The 26497-nt window shown below is 37.4% G+C and overlaps 1 protein-coding gene across 2 annotated transcripts in view; it reads left to right on the top strand.

Moving 5' to 3' along the window:
- Larp4B (La-related protein 4B) overlaps nt 1-26497 on the top strand; it is a 131662-nt gene that overhangs the window by 44401 nt on the left and 60764 nt on the right. Inside the window, exon 2 of one of the 2 annotated variants that reach the window (XM_089232146.1) lies at nt 7179-7350. In XM_089232146.1, the coding sequence (XP_089088272.1) occupies nt 7179-7350 (172 nt within the window). Of the gene's footprint in view, nt 1-7178; nt 7351-16900; nt 17060-26497 lie in introns of those variants that run through there. The other variant, XM_089232147.1, reaches the window with a different exon arrangement.

The raw sequence follows: 26497 nt of genomic DNA, 5'->3' as shown, positions 1-26497 counted from the left end.
TCCTTCATAGATGGCTTTTTTCTCAGCCCAAGATATTATCCCTCTTTATAGCCTTTGCCCCTGATTATTCATAATACCCTAGTTTAATTGGTGAATTTGATAAATATGGGAAAAAATTCCAAATGAGTCTAGTATTTGTGATGAATATCATCGCACCCCGATATAGCGATAACAAATATTACGATCGTACCCCAATATAATGATAAAAAAATTTACGATCGCACCCCGATATAATGATAACAAATTTTACGATCGCACCCCGATATAATAATAATAAATTTTACGATCGCACCCCGATATAATGATGCAATGCATGTATGAATTATCATATATAGTATGATTTATCATGTTTATTAACGAGAGACGCTTGGGTATTATGCATAATTGCCAGTAAAAGGGATAAATTTAGGGAAATGTATTAAACTTAGCAAAATACTAGGCGAATATGCATAATAACCGGTTGTTATGTATAATAATAAGTGGATTTATCACATTTACCGTAACATATATATTGCAATAAATTAAATTTTCAATGGTGTGATGGGGATCTTGGGTTACGTTTAGATGCGTCCAAAAATGTAATCTACATCCACACATGGCCCAGACTCGTCATATACCGCCTGAGTTGTTTGAGCCCGCTTACGTTGCCTTCAGAATGATTCCAAAAATTCCCTTGCCGCATTTGGCTGGCGAACCGTTGATCTCAGACACATACTTTTAATAGACAAAGTAACGTGTATGGACATCACATACATCATTCATGTCGCAAGGGGTTGTATCATTAAAATGAAAGGAATTGGCTTTTCATTTGGCTACCCTGTCCTAAAAATCCGATTGGAAAACGTGGGTTGTAGCAAAATTAAAAAGTGGTTTCTCCTGTCTTTTCCGTGTGTGTGAGAACAACAAAACACAAATTAATGTTTTTATAAGTGCAATATTCGCCGAGATATGCATTTGAATTCAAAAGTCACTGAAAATGAGGGGAAGAGCGGCATAAATACAAATTCCACAACAGACAAGATGCCTAACGAGGTGGTGGAAAAAACAGGGACATAGACTAGGTTGAAGGGGTGAAGAGAAGAGATACGCGTGTCCTGATTGGCACACGGGGCTTCAGTTATGAAGAAAGACTAAGATGTCTACATTGTAAGAACGCAAGTGTCGAAGGGATATGATCGAAGTGTTCAAAATTTCCAACGGGATGGATAGGATAGACCATGAATTATTAGGACACCGTCAATCGACTATTACAAGTGGACACCAGTATCGATTGGTGAGGGACAATGCAAGGCTATGGTGTCGCAGGGAATTTTTCTCTAATAGGGTTGTTAATAAATGGAATAGCTTACCCGCGGAGGTAGTAAATTGTAACACAATTGACACGTTTAAAAAGAGATACGATAAACATGTTGGAGTAAATCGAGAAGCTCTGTCCATACTTAGATTAAGACAACCATAAGCATTCTTTATCGACATTGTATAATATTTTATCATGTATAAATATTGTTTCTGGTTTTTGTAATTGCATTTTTGCTATATTTTAGGAACTACACGACATCTATATTTGTTATGGGCATCTTTTTCTCAGCCACCTCGTTGGGCATTTTTTCTGTTGTGGCCTTGTATTTGTATTTATTTGCAACCCTATCAGAGAAAAACTTCCCCCGACACAACCTAGAATCGTCCCTTGCCAATCGATACTATTGCTCCCCCCCCCCCTGTCGAAACTGTCGATTGACGATGTATTAATAACTTATGATCCATTTTATCCATTCCGTTGAAAATTTTAAACACTTCAATCACATCCCCATGACATCTGCGCTCTTCCAATGTAAACATTAAAAAAAATCATGTCTCTGTTCATAGCTTGAGTCCTGTGGCTTACGGGCCGGGGATGCCTGCCGGGTCCGGACATCAAGAGAGTTTTTTTCAGCATGGCCCAGCAGCAAGGTAATGTGCTTCAGAGCGGGGCCATGTTTGGCGTTAGTGTTGTGGTCCTTTGCGTGGGTCGGAGGTCCGGTGGCGCGATGCCGTCCGGCGTTCAGCCCGTGATCTTGGTGCAGAGAGCTGTGAGGAAATGAAGCTTTCAATTACACTATGTTGGGAAGAAAGGGACTAATTTCAGAATCTAGCAAAGCCGTCCGTGGAACCAAGGCCATCTTGACCCATATTGGCGTGGCCCAAGGCCTCTTATTTGCATCGGGCCCACATGATGAGATGTAGTATTTACAATGTAAATAATTGAATGCAATAGTTATAATTAAAGTTCTTGTACTTCACACAAGAGAGAGAGAGAGAGAGAGAGTGGTTTTTCTCAAAAACTGCTTATCTGAGTACAGTGAAATTTCTAGGATATCTTAATGAGAATGGGAATATGAATGAATATGAGAGAAAGATTTATGAAATTTAAAAAAAAAATACAGTCGAATCCCGTTTCAACGACCACCGTTATAACGTAAATCTCTAGTTTTAACGACAACTTTTTCATCCCCCAGAAAAGTTTACATAGGAACAATGCGAAAAACCTGGAATTCCTTTATAACGAAGTGATTTCTCCGGTCTCTTAGAGGCTACTTGATTACGAAAGCATGTAAATGCTTCTTTCTAAATCCGTTTGAGACACAGATTTACGGCTTTGCCACCTTCGGGCTTTCAAATTGCTCTTCCTTTTCTCCGCTATAATTTAAAGTTCTTGACCACAAAATACTGAAATTTGACGCCCCTCCGAACTTGCTACCCTGGCCCGCTTAAACCCCTCTACATACAGCACCAGGGCCGCAACTGGGAAGGAGCAGGCGGTGCGAAAATGCGTGCTTGCCCCAGCTGAACAAGCATGTAGTTGTGGCCCTCAACTCACTGTATGTGTTGTAAGGTTTAAGGTATGTACAGGCCGCAGCTAGATACTTTCTTAGCTACTGCAAGCACGCTCTTTGCGTCCCCGTGTAGCGAGCGGCTAGAAGGAGTGGTTAAGGGTGAATTCGGCCCCCCCCCCTCTACTTAAGCGCCCGTGACAATAGACCCGATCTCCCTAGTTGCAGATCTTTGTGGGTATATAAATCAAAAACTGCTTAAAAAACAACGGTAGGTGTGAAAATTGAGTGTAGAAAATCTGAGTGTCTGAAATTGTTTTCGATCTTACCCGCATACAGCGTTTCGTCGAGACGTTTTTTTTCATTGCAAAGACACATACAGACAGGCACATTCACACAAGATACAAAAATAAATACAAAAAAGACAGTAATGAAAGCAAAACACGCGCAATGCGGCTCTTAGGGACATACAGTCGAATCCCGTTATAAAGAAATTCCAGGTTTTTGTGTATTGTTCCTATGTTAACTTATGTGAGAGATTATAAAAGTGTTCGTTAAAACGAGATTTTCGCTATAACGATATTCGTTTAAGCGGGATTCGACTGTATTTCCTTCCCGGTTCATACGTATATTTTTAATGAATTTTTCAAAAATTAGATAAAAATTGCGAGTATAAAAACTTCTTCCTTGAGATGTCTATTCATTTTTACGTCTGATAATTTAATGAAGGCTCTCAGTCTCCCTATTCAGTGACATGACTTCGATCATTCAGTCGTATGTGAACAGAGGCAAGGGCAGTTTATGCTCTGCGCATTATTGTTGGACAAAGTGAGAGAAAGAAAAATATTCAAATTTTTATATTGTGCCTAAAACACCCTTAAAAAAAACCGTACTTTTTCCGTCAATTCTTTATGCCGAAAACATAACCGGCTTCCGAAGAGCCATAAAAAAAAAAACCCCACCTCTAGTTTTCACATAATAGTTAATCGCTAGCACACAAACAAACACCATTTCTGTTTCTTTACCTGTGAAAAGGGCGAAAAAGTACGCTGTTTTCAAGGGAGGAGAAAAGCCGGATGTGAATTTTTCGGACGTTGTAAGCGGGAATAGCAAGAAATTCAAACGTTGTATCCGGGAAAAATTAACATTATCAATATAGGAAAAAAGTTAAATTCTCAAAAATTAGTCGTACCAAGCGGGAAAACGTTATAAGCGAAATCGACTGTGTATATAATATATATATATCATATGCACACCTGGAAAGTTTTCCAAATAAATCTCTTTCGAGAGAAAATCCTCCACCGTTAATATTCTGATAAAGCATTCAATACTGTGTATAATAAAGGAAAAAACTAAAACAAAATATCATTCAGAAGAGTATTTTTACCGTTAATATCCTGATAATTGATCCAATTTCTTAGCATACTAACGCGTTTCCAAATAAGTCCCCTTTAAAAATGAATTCACCATCAGGATTCTGACAATACATCCAATATTTTGAATACCACAAATGTTTCCAAATAAAAATCTCTAAGAAACAAAACATTCGCCGTTAATATTGTGCAAAAAATATATATATATTTCAATTTAAGCCTTGAAATGAGATCCATGGCTAATATACCAATAACAGATCCATTATTGTGTATAATTAAAAGTTTTAAGTGATAGAAATTCCAAATATAATTTCGTTTTTTCCCCCCTATTCCGGTGCAAATCGTCAAAAGTTTTCCCCTTTTCCGAAATAATCTCTAAAATATTTATTGCGATTAGATAAAAGTTTCGCAATGCGATCGAAGAAAGAAGCGTGGTATATTTTTAGCTATTTTATCATCGTTATTTGGTGATGATTCACTTTCAAGAAAATTTGCTTAAAGGAAGATATTCCTAATAACAACAATTATTATTAATATGCTTCAAAAACTGTGTTGTGTGTGTGTTTTTATATATTTTTTTATTGTTTTGTGTGTGTGTGTGTGTGTTTTTGTCATGATAATTATGTCCCCGCCTGTCTGTCTCAGACCCACGTGACGCGAGGAAGAATCGCATGTGCGTGCGTTGTGTTGCAAACACCGTACACGCCGTTGTTGTGACGTGTATTTTTCGATTACGTGTAGTCCTTCCAAACGCGACCGACACGTGTAATAATAAATGCCGTTTTTATCGAACAATATAAAATGGGGAAAATTCCCAATTTTTCCCTTACCTTTTTTAAATATTTAGCTTGAATAACTGCTATCTCTCTAGTTTGGAACTTATAAACAAAATTTTCAGTAATTTTTTTTTATTTTGGAATTTTATATATCTAATTTATTTATACATTGTATTAAATATTTTTTTCCCTTCCATCTTTTGCAATCGATGTAGATGATGAGCTGAACAGTTGTAGTGACTGAGAATCACGTGGTTTTCTGTTTTGTGTGTTTTTTCTTCTTCTCCGGTGATGGCGTCGCCACTCGCCGGTCATGACGTACCAATAAAGCTGTTGTTTTCAAAGGTGGAGGGAATGCTGTTATCTTAAACATGGTTTCTTAACCTTTTCATTCACCTGTGGCACATGACGAATCGAGGGCCGCCCTCGTCAGACGTGGGGCCCGGTGCGAAAATAAATTCGGAGCGCCCCGATTTTACACATTTTGTGGAAGTGGGAAATCGGCATGTGTTATCACTGAATATACAGGAATGCTGAAAAAAATCCAATCAAATAAAATACGGACACAATTAACTATTTGTGGTTCATTCCCATGAAAAACGTATGGAAATTTTTTTTTCCCTACAAAAACGTATGTAAATTAGTGCTTGTAGCATATTTTTAATTGAAATAATACATCAACAGCAATTTAATTAACTAGAGTGGTTCTTTTAATTAGCTAAAATGACTATTTAAGGATAAAACATGCAGTTGCCTTGATTTTAATGTCTAAACAAAAAATCTTGCTTTATACTTATGTAGCTGCGTTTTGTATTGAAATGACACCAAAAGAGATGTATTTTCTGGAAGGCCAAAAAAAATTGAGAAAAGAAATTGGTATAATGTTTTTTTACCATGTATTTGTCATCTATATTCACGGGACCTAGAGGATAAAATGTAAATTAACACAAAAATTAAGCAAAACTTTGAATCGATGAAAATTTAGAACTGAAGATTGATGATAGAAATAATTTCGAAACAAGTGAAAATTGGAGAGGGGGGTGGAAGGAGTAATAATCTAAGAAAACTAATGAAGAACTGGTGAAAATTTAGAAAAATGAGAAGTAATTGGAAGATGTAATTCCAGCGTAATGAAAATTCAGAATTAATGAAAAACAAATCCGAGAAATAATTAAAATTCAGAATTAGTGAAAAACAAATCCGAGAAATAATTAAAATTCAGAATTAGTGAAAAACAAATTCTAGAAAATCCAGAATAAGAGAAAAAATTTCAGAACTGATGAAAATTCACAATTAATGAGCGAATTAATTCCAGAGTTAATGAAAATTCAGAATTTATCTCACTCAGGGCCGTCATTTCAACTTTTTCCAGGGGGGGGGGGGGCGAAGCACATGTACTCAATGTATGTATATATGTAGGCCTATATACCCTTTTAGTGTATTTTCAAAGCCCTTCCCCCCCCCACCCCTAAATGATGGGCCTGGAATTTATGAGTGAAATGATTGCAGAATTTTTATGAAAATTTAAAATTAATGAAAATAATAAATTTTGTAACTTTTTTTGAACAATGTTCAAGATAAAGTATAATTACTTTATTTATTTATTATTTATTTAGTTTTATTCATTTGTATGCCACAAGATGGCCGCACTTCGACTATGAAAATAATTATGAAAATTTAAATGATAAAAATTAATTAGACAAATTTTGTCTGACAAAAGCTTTATTGCGAACCCCCACCCCTGATTAATTTCGGACCGGGCCTCGCGTCTAATAAAAGTGGCCCTGTGCAAAAAGAATAGCATGAGTGAGATGATGATGGATACTGACCCCGGTCGACAGAGTAAATTTTCGTTTTTAGTTGTGGCCCTGCCTTGGTCACGTGCCCCGTCTGCCCATGCTGAAACAGGCACTGATAGATTCGTTACGTCGGGGGTGCTAATGGGGTTCAGCGTGGGGGCTTAAGACATATCTCATCATTTACGGGGTTTTTTTTATCGATCCTTTTTTTTAAGCAGGGGCCCCGTGAAAAAAAAGTGGCCAGAGAGCTCATTACAGACCATTTCCGAGGAGCCTGGCTCCAGAATGCGTTCATGTGGTGGCCATGGCCATAGGGCAAAGAATGAACCTATATACGTGCCACAAATCATATTTCGCTTGCGCAATTGATGAAATTGATTTCTGATATTGGTATTGTTTCATTTGAATTTGAATTTGCAGGTGAAGCCCACAAGTGTCCAGGGAACCAGTGACGTAACCGAACCAGAAGAATACGAGACCACCACGGAGAGCCACAGCTGTCCCGAGTCCGAACTGGTAGCGGTGTCCGCCTCGTCGTCCTCTACAGCTCCTTCGGCAGCTACTATCGACAACGATGTCACTCTCGAGGCTGGTAAGCGATTGAATATTTCATTTTTAAAAAATGTGCAAATGTACAGGGTGATTCTAAATGGTTCTAATGAAACTGTAAAGCAAGGGTGCACAACCTTTTTGAGAGTGGGGCCACTTCGTTGGTTTGGAAACGCGTGTACTTGAAACGTGTCGCTTAAGTGGTCTTTTGATGTGCCACGGACCCCTTGAGTGACCTGGAAATGTGCCGCTGGCCCCTTGAGTGATCTGGGAATTTTCCGCAAGCTACTGACGTGATATGGAACTGTACAGCGGATCACTTGAGTGATATGAAAATGCGTCGCGGGTCACTTAAGTGATATGGGAATGTCCCACGGGTGACTTTAGTGGACGCCTTGAAATCTGCGTAAGATGTAAGGTGGGGGTGCATCTGGTCTTATCGAGTCACTTTAGTGACCTGGAACTGTGCAGCGGCTCACTCGAGTGAGTCCTGCGAGCCACTTGAGTGATGTGGAACTTAGTATAGTACAGTATGCAGTATACATGGCAGCGTTTGAAATCATTGGTGGTCCGCTGGTCCGAGACCACTGATTAAACGATTGGACCACCAAGAAAAAAATTGCAGTAGTCCGTGGGACCAATAGCTGAAAATTCTCTCCACCTCAGTCATTTTATGCAAAAAATATTTAGAAAGCCGTATGTGCCGAAAATCAAAAATTTATGAACGAAACTGATTTTGATATGAAACGTGTATGAACAGTGTGTGTGTGTGTGTGTGTGTGGACCGACAAACTCAGAGGGTTGTTAGTAGGCATCAAGAGGAAAAAAATTGCAATGGAACATGGTGTCGCAAACCACGTTGAGAGGGTGAAAATCGCGAAAAACGCGTGCAGGCTCCGAGTCCAGAGGAGACGAAAGGTGGATGTCAGTTGAACGCTGAATGCATTCGTTGGTTCGCTCACCATATCTGACGTAAGCAGTGTCGCGAAACGCATGCGCTGGGGTAGGATCATGCACTGCGGACGACGTAAATTAGCGCTATTGCGGTAGTAAGGGGTCATTCAAGTATTACTTCAGCATCGGGGGGGGGGGCAGGGGATTTCAGATTTACTTACTTTTGATGAGAAGGGGGAGGGGAGTTTGAAGGATGCTTACGTCATCAACTACCCTTTTTGAAGATATGAAATATTCTAAGCTGCTGACGAAATTTTGCTGACGTGGGGGGGGGGGGGTAAAAATGGCAAAAAATCTGCTTACGTAATACTTGAATGGCCCCTAAGCACGTGTAGCAGTTAGTTGTCTGCTTCAATGAGTATCGTGATGGCTGGCTACACGAACGAGGAATACGCTGATAAGCATCTGATTTATGGTCGAGCGGATACCGTCCCAATCTCTTATGCTCTCATAAAATTAAATTGAAATTTTATTGAATTTTTGTCTAAAAACTAGCATTGCACTAGAATATCACTTTGAATTGTGAATACCAGTTGATTCTCAATCCTTATATATATATAGGATCCATCTAATTAATTTTTCTATCTTTTCTGTCTGACAAAAATTTTGTTGGTTCCTCTCGCCCCTTATTCCTGATGGTGCATAGATAGCACATTTCTGAGTCTTTTTTTTTTTTTTTGGTCTATCTTGGCAGCCCTGGCCAGTGCCGTAACTAGGCAGGTGCAGCAAGTGCACTCGCACAGGGTCCACTTGGAAGGGGAGCCCAGAATTGATCTAAATGGGCCATTCTCTCTCTCTCTCTCTCTCTGGGCCCAAGATCGCCGAATCTGTTCTATCACTTTTGACCCCTTCCGCTTCGACAAGAAAGTACCCCCTCTCCGTCTGAAATTTCCAACTACGGGCCTTCGTCTTCAAACCTTGTTTTTCGATAAAGCCCCAACACAAAATCAACAGTTGTTGTTTATTGGACCAGTCATGATGTCTGCGGAACAGTAGGTTCTCATGATTTTAATTTTTTTTTGTAATTATAACGCTGTACAGGGTGATTACTTAATTCCCCAATTCGAATCTTACTGGCGAACAGTTGATAACAATGGAGGCATGTTCCAAATAACGTGCAGACCTCAGATACGTCATTCATATTGCAGGGGGGGATTGTGTAGTTATTGAAATAAAAAAAAAGTAACTCTTTGTATACGGACATATCCCTATGCTCAACAACCAAGATAGAAATTTGTTCTCTGTGTCTCCCGAGGCCAACAAAAGAAACTCCACGTTTCTTAGTGCAATATTCGCTGAGATATTTGAATTTAAAAAAACGCAGAAAAATTGGGAAAGGACGGCAAAAACTAACGGACAAGCTGTTCTTTCCCAACCTGTTTAGCTTTTCTTTCCCAACCTGTTTAGCTTTTCTTTCCCAACTTTCCTCCAATTGTTGAATTCTAATATCTCAGCGAATAATACACTTACGACGGTATTCACCAACACAGTTTAAACTGCAATCGCAGGTGAAAGGATTGAAGATCGAAATGAATTGGTTAAATTGAGTTCAACCAATCCGTATCGATCGCTAATCCTTTAACATTCGATTGTAGTTTAAACTCTGTCGGTGAATACGACCATTAGAAATGCGGATTTTGTTTTCCTCTGTTGTGTTCAGAAGAGACAGGGCAACAACTTTCTGATTGGGTGCTTGAGGACAGGGTGTTGTATAAAAAGTTTATTTTTTTTTACTTTGATAACTTTTCAACCACTTGCAACATGAACGACATTTATCTGAGTACCCTGATACACATTATTTAAATACTTTTTCCAGTTGGAAGTATTCCTATAGGATCAACGGTTCGCCAGTAAAATGCAGCCAAAAGAGTGTTCTTACTACCCTGTATATCATATTGCATATAGAAACATCACTGAACTGGAACTACTGCTGTTACCTATCAAATAAAAATACAACAGTTCTTCGATTGAAATTGATGATTGGCTTTTGATTGGTGCGCCGTATAGAAAAATTCAATATAGTATGATATTTATAAATGTTTTCTGAGCGATAATATTAGTCGAATTATCAAGTTTGCTTCAAAATTTTAGCAGTTGTTATTTGTGTACGGTAAATTAATAATAAGAATCGAATTGTGTATCTTATTTTTTCTGATTACAACTGTTAAATGTGCGTCCTGCGCATTTTTCTAATGTTAATTTAACGTACACAAATAACAACCGTTAAAATTTTAAATCAAATTTGATAATTCAACTAATATTACTGCTCAAAAAATAGTTATCAATATCATATTATATTGACTTTCTCTATACAACACACCAATCAAGAAAACCGGTCATCAATTATTTCAACCGAAGAATCACAACAGTTGTATTTTTTATTTGATAGGTGACAGCAGTTGTTCCAGTTCGGTGATGTTTCTTACATATATATATACAGGGGTGATTACTTTATTCCCCTCGCCGCATTTTACTGGTGTACCATCGATTGCCGCTGTGGTGGTCGAGTGGTTATAGTGCCGGACTCGTGATGCGAGGATCCGGGTTCGAACCCCACAGTGGTGGTCGGCTGAAGTTGGTTTTCTGTGGTTCCCAACTTCAAGGCGCAAATGCGAGCCGATCTCCCCGTTAAAAAGTCTCGCCACAGAGAGCAACAGTCCTACAACGATAAATCATTCAACCATAACACTTCACTCATAGTTAGTAAAACTGGGGGCAGATGGCAGCACTACACATAACAAGCATTACACAGAAACAAACTTTACGTCAGGTTGCACTACACGTACACGCACATTCCCGCATGTACCGATGCGTTGGGGGATTCCGCGGGGGGGGGGTGCATGTGTGGTTTAGCAGTAGTAGGTAGGGGCTCGGGGATCCATGATGTTCTTAAGTCAGCCACCTCGTTGGGCAATTTGCCTGTTGTGGCGTTGTATTTGTATATTTGTATTTATATTGTATGATCCTAGAGGCCTACCTCCAACTAGAAAAAGTATCTAAATAACGTGTTGTAGGCTACTCAGATATGTCGTTCGTGTTGCAAGTGGTTGGAAAGTTGTCAAAATAAAGAAAATATTAACTTTTTATCCAGACACCCTGTCCTCGAACACCCAATCAGAAAGTTGTTGCCCTGTCTCTCCTGAGGCCAACAGAGGGGGGAAAAACCCACATTTCTAAGTGGTTTCGTTGATTTAACTGAATTCAAAAATCGGAGAAAAGTAGCGAAATAACAGCAGATAATTAAGAACGACGCTTTTTTCCCTGATTTATGCTGTTTCTTCCCAACTTCCCCCGGATTTTCTGATTGGGTGTTTGAGGACGGTGTCGATGACGCCGAAATAAAAAAATTGTATTCAGCTCAGACGGGTGTTTTAAGCAGGCTGATGTTTAGTATTTTTTTATATTTCATAGATGGCAGCAGGGGTTCCAATGTAACGATATTTATTAACGCTCTATGCGAGTGAAAGCGTTGAAGTAGGATTACGAGATATTGAATATATTCCTGAATTTGGATTTTTTTTAAGGACACATGTGCACTCATCTTTGTCTACGTTCCTTACATTTATGTTTACAACGGAAGGCTACACCAACAGTGAACGGCGATTGTGTTTTAACCAAAACAGAACCGCTTTCAATATGTATACATTTTTAAAACGGTGTTTTCCAACGGAGGGTATTTATTACTTATCAGGCATTGAGTATTGTTTCATCCATTTTGTTTGTATCTGAATTGAAGAAGGGAGAGATTGCCTGATTTTTTAATGAACTACCCCAGGGCCGTCTCAACGCAAGGACTCGCTAGTCATGGTCTCCACGGGAGCCTTCTCGGGGGCACTCTACGATAAAGGATCAGGTGCTATGATAAATAGCAGGCACCGCTTGGGCAAATGCTTCATTTTTAAACGAGGAAATTCGAGCAATTGACACAAAGGTCATATAATGTTATGGCCGTCCGATTAGGGCTCTGCCCGAGGAGGATTTATGATTTTGTCGTCTGTGAGCTAAACAAATTTTGAATTTTGTCACCCTTTACCCATTCTAGTCTAGTTTCCTGCGGACTACTTATTCCTCCTATTCAGCAGCCCTGGGTGCTTAACTGCACCCACCCCGTCCTTTCCACACAGTAAATATGTGGCACTGTGTCTAAGTCGCAAGCAGGGCCGTCTTAAGATCACCATGGACCCCCCGGGCCAAGTGATTTTTTTGAGGCCTTACCTTTCAAATTCTCTAAAAATTCAACTATTTCTCGTTTTTCTGAGGGCCCCCAGGCCGTGCCCGGGTGGGCCCATACGTTAAGACGGCACTGGTCGAAAGTCACTCTTTCGGTCATTCACGTGCTTTCACACCCCTCTAGGTCACTGTTTCCGTCCTTCGTTCACCAGGTCATCCTTTTTGGTTACTCATAATGGTTGCACACCCTTTAGGTCAGGTGTTTCCAACGTAAAACTTCTCGCAGAACCCTTGATGATAATGAGGCTGTTCAACGAAACTCAACAAATTTTGAACTTTTATGCAAAAAAAAAAGCGTTCCTATTACCATCTCATAGATCCAGGGCAAAATAAAAAAGGACTTGGGCACCAGCTTTTAATTCACATATTTATTTTCATGTATCATTGTGCCAGATCTTATCGTGGAAGCCTCTATGCAAATGAGGTTCCCCGTGCCCGGGTGGGACCCGTGAGTTAAGATGGCCATGGGTGGGCTAGATACTGCCCTGGCTCCGGGATTTCGCGGATCACCAGTCGGAAACCCACGTCCTAGGTATGTAAATCTACGTATCATCGTACCTCATAGCGGCTCTAGAGCGGGAGTCTAGCGAACGAACGGCGATTTCGTCAGATTGAGAAACACATCATTGTTCTGGCATTGCCCCAACGGTAGAACCGGTCCTGGACCTTATCCTGCGCCAGGGGTGTATTTCGACCATAATCTTCCGAAACACTCTATATTTCCTATAAAATGTTTACAAGCCAATATGACAACATTCGTAGACAAGACATCGATGACAAGAAGAATGTACGTATGCGCGTACCTGCTTAAATCATAGGCGGAGATAGACATGATAGGCTGGGGGGCACGATGATGAAAGCTGGGGTGGGGGCATGATGATGATGATGATGACGATATCAATTTATACATATGCATGCATTGGCTCTGTCCACAGAATATGAAAGACCTCCAACACGATTATATCTATATAACACGCGAAAATTCAAGCATTTGCCATTTTCACTTCAAAATATAGAAAACAGATAGCAGCACCGGTATGACACATGAAACATGCAGAACTCTGACAACATAAATACGTTAGAGGCCTCACACACACGCTCAACGTGTTCCTACATACTCCAATTGATGGTTTTGGGGTGGACAGTTGTGCCGTACATACGGGAATTCAAGTGCGTGCGGTGGTTAAGTCCTCACACAAATTTTGAGAAGAGCTCAGAACATTTTTCTTGTGCTACCCCATGATTCTGATGACTATATCAGTGCCGTCTTAACGGATGGGCCTTCTCGGGCACTGGGGCCTCAAGAAAAGAGGGCCCTACAAAAACAAGAACCAGTTGAAATTTTCGACAGTTGGCCAGGTCGGGCCTCAGAAAAATTACTTTTCCCAGAGGCCCAAGATGCTCTTAAGACGGCCCTGGCCTATATCCCCTTTCCTCTAGCTTAAACAAGCTCTTAGGTAACGGTGGTTTTTTTTTTGCTAGAAGAGTTTTTGGCCGGCACTAAAGACTGATTTGCTATGAAATGGTTGGTATGAAAAAAAGATTTGAAAAAAATAAGGATAATATATTTCCCCGGACACTTGAGCCAGATCATGGGGGCCCCTTCGGACAAAATTATTGTTCTGATGCCCAACCTCTGGCTAGAAATACTCTGTAAAGACATACTTGCTCTCTAAAATCAGAACTGATTGATCATCACAAGGCACACACTGCACTATAGGCGGAGATAGACTTGGAAGTCTGAGGGGGCATGATGATGATGTCAATTCATATATACATTAGATCAGTCGACTCCACATTTGACACTGAGGGCAATGCCCTCCACACCCCCCCCCCGTATCTCCACCCATGCTCTGCACTTGAAGGCCGTTCCCGGGTGAGCCCATGCATTCAGACGATTCATACTCATCTAACGAACATGGGAGAGTAAGATTTATGCAATCGGAAATCCTGTATTTATATTAATTAAGAGTATTCTCAATAATTTAGGGCCTCTTTTTGATTCAGGCTCGGACGACCTACTCGTTAAGACGCCACTTGATATAGTTGAAATTATTAATGGTATTTTAAATACGTTTGAACTGGATGTGATGTTTTTTCTCCGCTATTTTTTTTACTTATTCCCGTGTTTCGACAACAATACTTTTGTCCAACAACGGTGAATTTTTTTTTTTTTTTAACATGCATGAGATTAATCACATGCAGGGCCGCAACTAGATGCTTGGTCAGCCGGGGCAAAAGCACGAACTTTCGCGCCCCCTTGTAATGTTGAAGGAGAGGTTTAGGAGTGAAGCTTACGCACTCTCTGGTCGGGTGCACCAGACCCGCCTGCTTTCCCTCTAGCTGCGGTCCTGATCACACAATCATTTTTTTCCCCCAAGATGACAAAAAACGTGAAATTAATATGGAGAAGATTATCCGAAGAGAGATCAATTTAAAACCCATCGCGACGCACCGCAGTAAAAACATCGTACGAAAATATTCACGTCACTCGTTGCCGTGACAATATGATCAGCTACGTCTCTGTGGTCATTTTGAGGAGCGGAATTTTATAATCACGAAAGGTTGACTTTTTTTTTCTAAACAATGATCAGATCAAACTTTCTTCATTCTTCTCACACGGACGGCTGATTCGAATAGGCCGAAATGTCTATTCCATATGGACTATTTCCCTTCCATATGGCTACTTTTTATTTAGATGCTAACACGCGCGTCGCCGCCGCCGCCGCCACTGCCTTGAAATAGCTTCGGCTACTGCGCGTGTAGGCTAGACTTTGCCGACGTAGCGCGCCACTGAATTTTTCCTTTCCCTCACCCCTTTCGGCAATAGATTTTCCCCTACGTTAGGGACTTTTTTCATTTCGCAGAAGCATCCGCCATCTCTGATTTTTGTATCAGATTTTTTTTCTTTTAAACCAAATTATTAAGTGAAAAATTATGAATAATCATAATAAGAGTGTTGAATTAGAAAAATAAAATTGATTGATTGCTCTTTTTTTTTTTTCAACCAGTTTAGAGTGAGAAATTTCATTTCTGAACGATTTTGGGCATAGGAGCAAGCACTGTTTTAACACACACATACACACGTAAAGAAATCGATTACTTTTTTTTTATTCGATTCCTATACAAGACATTCTGGTCGGTTCTTTCATAATTTAATAATATTTGAAGTATTAAAAAGTATTAAAAACTTATTTACTCGATTTTCGCATTCGGAAACAGCTCCATTCTTTTGACGCCATAGAAGGGGCAGAAGAAATTATCATATCATAGCCACGATTCCAAAAAATGTTTTTTTTTCATTTTTCCTCTACACGCTCTTTATTGCATTCCATTCTACTTTAACTTGATTTGAAATGAATATTTAATCAAATTTCGTCCTCAAATACATGTCGGAAAGTGAAGAAATTGAGGTTTTAAGTTGAATTTGATCTGACCATATGTCATCGAGAAAAATGCGGTAATCAAGGAAATTGAATGAACATCGACAATTTCCACCAAAAACGTTTCTAAACGAGCGGAAAGGGTGAAAATTGCAGAAAATGGTCAACGGAAGAGAAATAGAAGGCTACTGAAAATCACAATGCCTTAAAATGCACTTTACGAGCAAAAACATGGAACATGGGGAAAATACTCGAGAAAAAAACAAAAAAACGTTCATCATATATCGTCAAAAAAAAATTTCTATGTTATTCATTCTTGATTTCGAAAATAACACTTAAATAGAAGCCTTGTTGAAAAAACAAGAAAAATAGGGTATTTTTATGATAAAAAAAATTAAAGAGGAAAACTACGAAAATATCTGGTACAAATACAGATCAAGATTCTAAACGTCTTAAAAAACATCAAACCTATCAAAACAAAAACAAGGAATGCAGCGAATTATAAAGCATTTCATCAAAAAAGAATTCATATTTGTCTTTTTAAAGCTACACAAATGATTCAAGATATTGAATTTAAGGGCACTTCGTAGGAAACAACGAGACATTTTTATTAAAATGTTAAAGGAGGAAGATATGAGGAAGTCCAGTAAATTACGAGTCATTTGTTTGTGATGCTAGTGAAAGAAATACTAGTTCTTTCTCATTATCGGCATTGTATCGGTTGTCTTTTTGGGTTTCAAATTAAAAAAAAAATACAAGTTCAAGTTCTATATAATAAAATAAAGCTCAATGTATTATTTCAATTATAAAAATCAATTACAGAAATGGAAAATTAAAAAAAAAAAAAAATGTCGAACTTCACAGACGACAGGCGCCATCGTCTGCTTTCTTTCTGTCTTTGTTTTCGAAAAATAAATCCCTAAATAGGGAAGAAAAGCGTTCTTTCCCTTCGATTTTTTACGTTTTCGTGTTTGGCAACGCGACGGGAAAGTCATCTTAAATTTCCCTTCATCACACACACCGCCCAGTTGCCCTTCGGACTATTGCAGTGCTAGTTCCCGAAGGAGAAGAAGAAGAAGTAAAAAAAAAAAAAATATGCGATTTTTATACTGTATTTGTATTATGTGTTGTTGGCAGCAGCAGCATCTAGTAGTTGTAGCAGCAGTGGTGTGATGTAAGATTATGGTATGTAATATACATTTCCATTATATTTCTTTGTAAAAGATGCATTACATTTCTAATTTCAATTTATTTTCGAAATATTTAAAGAGGTATCTCCGAAGAATTTTCTCCCAGTTGTCGTTCGAGAGTTCTTTCTGCGTTCTCTCTGGCTCTCGTACCTACCGGGAAATAAAACCCGTGTCGAGTGTAGGGAGAGAGAGAGAGAGCCATAATGGGGTTAAGCCTAACGTGTGGTGCGGGTTTTTCGGATATAATACCTATTAGCACTGTTAAATAATATGTATAATATGCGTATGTGTGGAAGGTATCGCCGACGCCGATTCGTAAAATGGTAAACATCCACCGGAATAAATATTTAAAATGTATTTTAGTTAAGAAATAGTCATATCTTAAAAAGAAAAATAACCTCGTGAACAAGGAAACGTGTTCAAAATGTTGTATTGCAGCTTTTTTTTTTTTGTTTTTCTCTTTCATCTCTTACCCGGAATTTAGGCCTATTATGATTAAGAAAGTTTTTAGATATTTAATGTTAATATTTTTTTAAATATCGATATTAGTTTCCATATTTTATTTTTATTTGAAGATCTTCACCCTCAGCTCCACCTCCCTTTTTTGTGTGTGGAGAAAAACGTTGTTTGTTCAGCTTTTTTTTTTTCTCTTCCCCCCCCCTCCAATATTCGGCTCGTGTTTTTCAGTTTTGTACTGGATGGAAAAAAAATGTCTATATGGAGACATATGGGAGACAATTCCTTGGACATCTCGACTTGTGTATTGATTTCTAATGGGGAGTCGGGTGGAGGGGAAGGGAATGATGCACCTACGTCCGGGTGTCCGATCAGTTAATTATATGTGTATGTGCGTGGTAATATGTTCCTATAGTTATGGGTCGTTTCGGGTTCCAGGGGCTCGCCCCCTTTTCATGTTGATGCCGTAATTTATTTTATTTCTTCAGTGATTTTTCATGTTCTCGTGATTTATTTTATTTCCCAAATGAGGTCAATATAGTGATGAGGTGCTCACGTGAGTTCGATCTAAGTTCGCTTCCGGATCGTACCGCGTAGTTATAATATGGATGGCGTGTTAAAAATGTGTTTTTCATGTCGATGTTTGTTGTTGATGATCCATGTTTTGACCGCTCCGCAGCGGCGATGTGTTCCGATGATTATCGTGATCCGTGTATAGTGTGTCCTATAGGTCACGTATCACCCGAGCGATCGCTGGCCCTTTCGAGAAGGGTCTCCTTGTGTGACCGGGATGAATTATTTGGTGGTGTATGTTTGGAAGAATGTTCTTTTGTTTACCAGCAGTGGTGATCAGTAGTTGTAAATGTTTAGTTTGATTCATATAGTGTATGCTGCTTAATGTGATTGCATCAGGGTTTTTAATAGGTTGATAATTATAATTGAAAGGGAATCTGAAAGTGAATGCTTTACCATATGTCCCGTTTCATCAAACAGGATAACTATTTTTTCTTATCTACATAACTGGTAGCGAAATGTTCAGTTGTGTCGATTTCCTTTCTATGCTGTTCTGAAACAGGATATTTTTGTTTTGCGCAAAAATCAAATAATAATGAAAATAAAATAATGAAATAAAAATCAAATCATACCAAAGGGGTTATACTATAACCCCTTTTGGTATGTGTTGGAGATATTTTTTTTCTTTTAGTGAGAAAAACATCGAAGCATGACGAGAGGTCGCCAAGAGTAAAACGGTCAATGTAACAAAAGCTCTCTGGGTTCTCAATAAATAAATGATTGTGCTATCTACTATTCCTATATATTACATACTATAACAGCTAGTATGTAAAAAATTGAAAATATGAAATGTGCAGCCTGATAAAACAAATCAGAACTAACATTCGAAAAGGATAAACAATGTAACATGTTTGGAGATCGGTATATATGATATAATGTGTGAATAAAAAGTAAGCTTTAAAATGCTAACTTTATTCAAATACTTTGGTTTATAATAAACTATAGCAACCTGGGTGGGAGTGTCGTCACCAGCAGACACTGTTCCTGTTTTTGCTCATGGTTATCAATTTCCAGAATCCTAAGGAAATGATAGGGGACAAAAAAATACTCTGAAGAAAATTTCGACTATTGCTGACTAGGAAGAAAAGTACGAAAGGAAAAAGGGCAACAGCTGTTCTAAATCCTGTTTTTATTATGAGGTTTGTTAAAGTATCTCAATACATACTTGAATTTTTACCTGCCAGCAGATGAGGAAGTGTAAGTGAGCGCAGTCAGATTAATAAAATGTAGGAAAAATTTGGATAATGCAACTACATTAAAGTTTGTGTGAAGCTTTTTGATGCCAAGTGAAAACAGTCCCTAAGATTTGAAACCATTTGAGATATCTATTTCTTCATATCTCAGATAAAGCGTAGGTAGAACCACGTCAAAGATGGGTGTACATCAGTGGAGAGTGAAGTATATTTTCTGGTAGATCATCATTTACATAAATGCAATTATCATTGACCAAGTGAAGACTCTGGTGACTCGCAATTTGGTCTTTTTTAAAGAATTTCAGCAAAGTTCGTGTCAGAGCTGCTAACAATAGAACAGAAGCAATTCCATTTCGCAAGATTACACAGGACATGCTAAAGTATGTACCATATAGCACACAACCATCACTAAGGAGTTCTACAAAGAGGTTCTATGTCGCAATTGGCAGCTGCATCATGATTAATGTGGTAGCATAGTAAATTTTTCTTTCATTTTGTGAAATACTGAAAATACAGCAGTGCTCATTTGCGGTTTGCAAACTGGAAAAAATTCAAGCACGAACATTAGATTAGGATCGCCTACATACATGCACTAAATCTCCTTATCTTTATGTGTTTAGACATAAAAAATTATGGTGCAATATTTTTGAACAAACCTCATATATTGCATATATCCCATAGTAACATTTGTTATATTTTTTATAATTGTAATTTATGTTATAATTACAGTAATGCTACAGTTACGTTGTTATCAGTCCCATCTCTTCCATTAGTCAGGGTATTTTTTCATATAAAGACATAAATACTAATCAAACTAATTTTGAAATATTTAAAAATATTATGGCTTTTCTCATTTTGTAAGTTTTTTTTTTATTGGTAAAAATGCAGTTATTCCTGCACAATATACTAAAGGGAAAGTAAAAAGTTTTGAAACTGATGGCTCTCCCATAAAATGTCTCCTTGCTGCAATTAGGTCCTTAATTTTGAAAGTCCTTATTTCCTGTAATTGGTGTAAAAACGTCATGTAGTACGTAATAAGGTTGGACTTCAGATATGAAATTGTGGCCAGCTTGTAAAAAAATGGCAGATACACAATAAACCTTGGAATAACATTTTTAGAAATCTGTAAATTTTTAAACTTTAATAACTAACCTCAGGTTATACTGTGCTGAAAGCGGAACAAAATGTTTGGAATTTATAGCAGTATATTTGCTGATATGAAAGAGTCGCTATGTCATGAAAAAGTCGAAAGCATAAATTTAGCCTTTTTTCTTTGGGTAAATATTTTTTTGTTCCAGAAAAATTGTTCTGTCCTCTTAGGTTTTTGAAATTTGGCCAGTCCTGCTGTAGACTCTCAGAAATCGGCATAGTTCAGTAAATATACTGTTCTGCTTGATTATACCTTAATGATCGTTACCAATTCAGTAATTATTCTGTGATTTTATTTGAATTTGGGAAATGTACATTTTTTAATTGAAATGTGTAACTCAGGGTTTTATAATTTGGATATTGCTGAATAGTGATATCCTTATGGGTTCACAAATATTACTATTCTTGACATTTTTTTGCATACTAGTGACACCTTACTCAGTTTTCAACTACATGGCGAAAGTTTTGAGATTGTGCATAAATTTGATTTTCTAGGATCAAGAATTGTAAGAGAAAAATTAAAAAGACGAGTAGTTCTGGGCAAAACAGCCGTGAGGAAGCTTAATATAATAATGAAGGACAGATATCTCAATGAAAAATTAGGATTATAAATGTGTTGGTATTTTCTGTCGTAATGTATGGATGTAAGAGCTGGACATTATATGCATGCATTTATGTGTATTTGTATATACATATACGAAATGCAGATAGAAAAATAATTGATTCTCCCTTTGAACTGTGGTGCTGGAGAAGGATGCTCTTAATTCCATGGACAGCTAAAAGGACAAATAAATCAGTTATCAAAGAAGTCAAAGCTGACTTTTCTCTAGAAGCAAGTCATTAAATAGAAACATATTTTGGTCGTATAATATGTACAGAAGGCTCACTAGAAAAAAATTACAATGCTTGGAAGAATGGAAAGAAAAAGGCAGATCGAGCACCAGATGGATAGAGGTGTTACTAAGCACTGCTGGAATGAAGCTCGTACAACTGAGGCATGCCGTGAATGACAGACCAGCTCGGAGAGCCATGATCGAGAGTCACTGGAAGTCAGTCGACTCAATGGTTCCTAACAACAAGTGACACCTTGATCATTGAAATTACTGTTGAATATAAAAATATATATATTAATAAAAAATATATACAGCCAAGAGAGCGACTTTAAAGATGAAAAAGATCATCCAGAGGCATTGCAGGAAGAAGCGACAGCCAAAAGAAGAATATGTTGGGCATGCCTCAAAAATAATGCATTTTATTTTGTAAAGCAAGCAGACACTATAGCCCCGCTTACATGGAAAATAGAAAAGCAGGTATAAAAACCCACTTCAAGAATTTTGTGCTCTTGTAACCATCTGTCCTCAATACGTTGAAGTGAAGATAGTTAATGCTTGAATTTTTTTTGTGATATGCACGTGTTCTATATGCTCTCTGCAACCTCAAATACATTTTCTGCAATATGGAAATTCATATTTAAAATCAGTGAAAGACCTATGTGAAGATACTCAAGGGACTGGACAACTGTACGGTTGAAAAGGAGTTATTATAGACAGGATATCAACTCTAAGTGCATCTGGACCAGAGTAATATAACAAGGCCTGACTTATGACTCGTTCGTCAAAACTATGGATGAAATGAAAGCTTTGGGATTCCACCGTAAATTTTTATTTTTAATGACCACCTCAGCTTTAGTCAGTGTAGTAATGCTACAAATGTAACCTGATTGAACAAATAATTCTTACTTTGATTATCACTTAATTATTTCTGTTATAAACCTATGTGATTAGGCCTATGCTTCAGTTGAAAATAGAAAAACCTGGTCTTAAATTGGGGCTTGTGAGTAAAATTTGCTCCCAGCAGAGTGCGTTTCCTTGACTAGAAATTTTTTTTTTCCTGATGTAAAATGTTTTATTTCTTAAATGCTGTCTCAAAACTTTGTTTCAATCTCTTCCAAGAATGGTCTTTTGTGCGTGAATTATTTTTATGAAAATGTTGCATATACATTTCTAGGAGCCTACTAGGTTCTAGTGCTTATAAAGAATAATTCTAGAGAAGTATACGTCTCGTGCTTACTATAGGTGTCCGCCTGATAGCACATGCACGTTTTAGCTATGGATAGATATTCGATAATTGATATATTTAAGTAGGACTCTGGCTGGCAGTAGCTGTTAGAGCAGTTGTGTGGTACAACCAATATAGAATCGGTGGTAACTGAAAAGTTGATTCGAATCCCGTGCGTAACGTTATTTTCCCCCTTTCTCTTACTTTATATATTTATTGTTTTTTGTTATTCATTTATCTTCATTTTGTTTTTCACTGGTACTCAAAGCTGTTATCAAACATTCCGACATTCCAGAGGGGAATGAGGGTCCTGATGAGCTTGCAGTGTCTGGTGATGGTTCAGCAGGCGAAGCAAACCAACCGTCCCATACACTATTACTATAGCTGCCAAGTCTCCCAAAAAATTTCTACTTCATCTCCTGGAACTCCCAAAAGATTATCTCCCGAATTTCAATCATGATTGTAAAAAAACCCTTACTTTTGGAAAATGAAATTATTGCCAAAGAATTTACCAGGGGAAAAAACATTGTGGCATTTCAGGGATTAAAAATAAAAGCAATTATAATATAAATTGTCACCATTGCGTCAAATAAAAGAAAACCTTTTTCAAAGGGAAGGCAGTTCCACAGACAGCCAGTGTTAATTCGGCCTGCCGACATTAGAAATTAGCGAGATAACGGGTATCTGCTTTGACCGTATTTCCCATTTTAGGCCTAAGTTTTTCTTTTTCTTGTTGGCATCCCCAAAGCGGAATATGTCAAATTCTGCGACGTACGTTGCAGAACAATCAGGAAGAATTCTAAGGAAAATGTAGAAAACACTATTATGGGAACTGCAGAACATTTCTAGTCAGTCGAGGGCTCATTGCAGAACAATGCAAAACATTCTGCTTTGGGGGTTGGCATGATTTGATTTGAGAGTAACAATGGCAGGTAATTTAACCAACTGGTTGGTGCTTATTGGCGATGGCTTGCAAGATATGTTTTTTGCATAAGGGAAAAAGTCCCTACAATTTCACTGATTAAGGAATTATCCTTTCATTGTTTAGCAAAGATTCCTATCATTGATTTTTGTATGAAATTTGGATCCACGTAAAAAAACCTCCCTAATTCTCACTTAAGTTGGCTGCTATGTATAACTTTCACATAATGAAATGAAAGTATTTGATTTTGTAATTGTGTATTCAATTTATTGGAAAAAAAATATATATAATGAAACCTTGCTATACGATACCTGATACAATAAGTATCTTTACCTTAATGATTTTCCATATCTACTTTGAGATTGCTTTTATCTTAATGTTAAACTCCTCGACCCCAAAGCAGAATGTTTAACACTGTTCTGCGACGAGACCTCAGCTAACTGGAAATGTCCTGCAGTAAAAATCCCCATTCATGTAATAGTGTTTTTTACTTGAAATTCTTCTAAATTGTTCTGTGACAGATTTTGGCACATTCTGTTTTGACGTTCTTCGATACAACATCTTATCATATTTTTTGGTTAGTTATTTTTCAAACGCTTCAACAAATTTGTCGAACTGGTTTTGTTTCCTTTCCCAGAATGCTTGTTTTATCTAATTTTTTCACCTGCAACTTCGAACTACTCTCACAGGCTAGTATTAGCTTTCTGAACAATCTTCTTTTGGTATTATTGACATTATACTTGGGTATTATGTCTCTGCATTTATAGTAGGCTTTCTCATTATTTCAAAATGGCAGCATAATCTAATTGTTCTCTACTGTTTGTGGGTTTCGTACTACCACCTTGTTCCTTTTTGGGTGAATGTAACCAATAGGCTTATCAGTGTGGTTTTTCTAAGTTTCATAAGACAAACTTGATCAAAACACTATATAGTGTTTTCTCGGTCTATGAAGTTTCGCTACCAGAATTCCTTATTTCACTATATGCTGAGTGTGAAACTGTGCTGGAAAAAAGACTTGCCATCTCTTCATGGCAGGGTTTATAAGCTACGGTAGCATTTTTTGCAAAATGCTAAAGAAAATCTTAGAAGGCGAAAGAAGTGGTAGTCACTTTTGCAAAAATGCATATAGGAGGTACGAAACAAGTAGACCCATCACAACATCAATCATTAGCATTGTAGTAAAGCTTCCCCCCCCCCCATTTTTTCTTTTTTGCTAAAGCAAATTTTATATAGCTTAAACCCTGGTTCGTAGTGATGAGTGTTAAACAGGTGAAAATATCAGATTATTTTAAATAATCAGGTACTCAAATCATTAGAATTTTTTACTTTTAACATTTTACCAAATTCTTTTTGAATGCACATCAGGGTTTAAGCTGGATAAAAAAATTCCTTTCGTAAAAAAGCGAAAATAGGGGGAAAAGCTTTAGCAAAACGCTACGATGCTAAAGTACCATTCAAGTATTACGTCAGCAGCTTTTTAGCCATTTTTGAGACCCCCCCCCCCCCCTGTCAGAAAAATGTAGTCAGCAGCTTAGAATATTTCATATCTTCAAAAAGAGTGGTTGATGACGTAAGCAACCTTCAAACACCCCCCCCCCCCTCCGTCAATACTTGAATGACCCCCCCCCCCCCAAATGTAATGATTGATGGTTGGGTGTCTACTTGTTGCGTACCTCCTGTATGCATTTTTGCGAAAGTGGCTACTACTACTATTTTTTTCGCATTCTACGATTTTCTTTCGCATTTTGTAAAAAATGTGCCCATATCAGTATTTTCAAATAAAATTATATACCAGGGGTCTGTCCAGTCAAAATTTGTCTGTTTTTCAGACCCTTCACAAAATTCTGGACCTGAAAAATGGACACCTCCACAAAATAAAAATTCGTGAAACCATTAATTTGGAATTTCATTTCTTTTGTGATAAATTAATTAGATTACTTTGCTTCCCACAAAAAATTTTCACAAAATTAACTATCCTTTTTCACAAAAATATAAAATTTCACAAAAACGGGACTTTACAGAAAGTGTCTGGACACGCCTTCTATTTATAGATGATACATATGTTTCCCCTAATTTTACTCACTCAGTAACAATTGAAGTATTTTTAATCGTTACCAATGTTATACATTATGGGGGTGGGGTCTTTAAGATGACATTTTAAAAACGACAGCAGTAAAAAAACATCTCCCCCTCCCCTGAGAAAATTCTACCTATGCCTATAACCATCAGACTTTATGGCAAACATTAAACTTTGTTACCTATATAATTTTTAATAGTTGATTTATTAATCATAATTGTCGTGCAGTGAGATGTTGCCTCTTGATATGAGGATAATTCCTCTATATTTTTTGGTTTCCGTGTAATATCATTGTATTTAGGTTTCATTGTAAATAAAATGAGTTTTTTACAAACACGACACCATTGCAAGTGTAAAATACGTCCAAATCTCTGAGCGTTTCTTCTCACTCCTTGTATTTCTTCTGTACACACAGTGAAAATGATTCTAGAATCTTGTATACCATACCAGGTTACTTTTACTTCAATATCATTGAGGTTATGTAAAGAGAAACAAAATTTAAATTTTGCGATTTGTGATGGTTGCTTGGTTTAAATATTTTTTTCCCTTTACCAAATAAAATTATATTTTTTCAGGAATATTCATGTCAATTTTCAAGTCATTCTGACACTTTTTTTTACAGTTTTTTGAAATCAAAACCTTAGTTATAATCACCCTGTATATCATAAATCATTGCTAATTAATCTGCATTATTTATGCTTCATTAAATACATTATTCACCTAATTTTTATTACTTTTTGCAAAATAGCTTCCTAATTAAGCATACTGAAAGTAACTGGAGAAAACACACGCACATATATATAGAAATAAAAATAAGAATTTTCAAACACAGTAATACATTGAGTTGAGCAATAATTACCATTAATAAACATTTTATTTTAATTATTAGGTTAATTAGAAGTTTCAATGATTTTTCAGAGATTTTATTGTTTCTAATGTTAATATTATTTAAAACAAAAAAAAACTGTAAACCAAAAAACCGTTTTTTCGAAAGCCCTGATTTGT

Source organism: Pholcus phalangioides, unplaced genomic scaffold, assembly GCF_987345545.1.
Source record: "Pholcus phalangioides strain wild (caught in Gottingen) unplaced genomic scaffold, Ppha-v1.0 ptg000005l_1, whole genome shotgun sequence".
Classification (NCBI taxonomy): domain Eukaryota; kingdom Metazoa; phylum Arthropoda; class Arachnida; order Araneae; family Pholcidae; genus Pholcus; species Pholcus phalangioides.
Note: the sequence above shows the minus strand (reverse complement) of the source record. Positions and strands in the feature narration are given on the sequence as shown.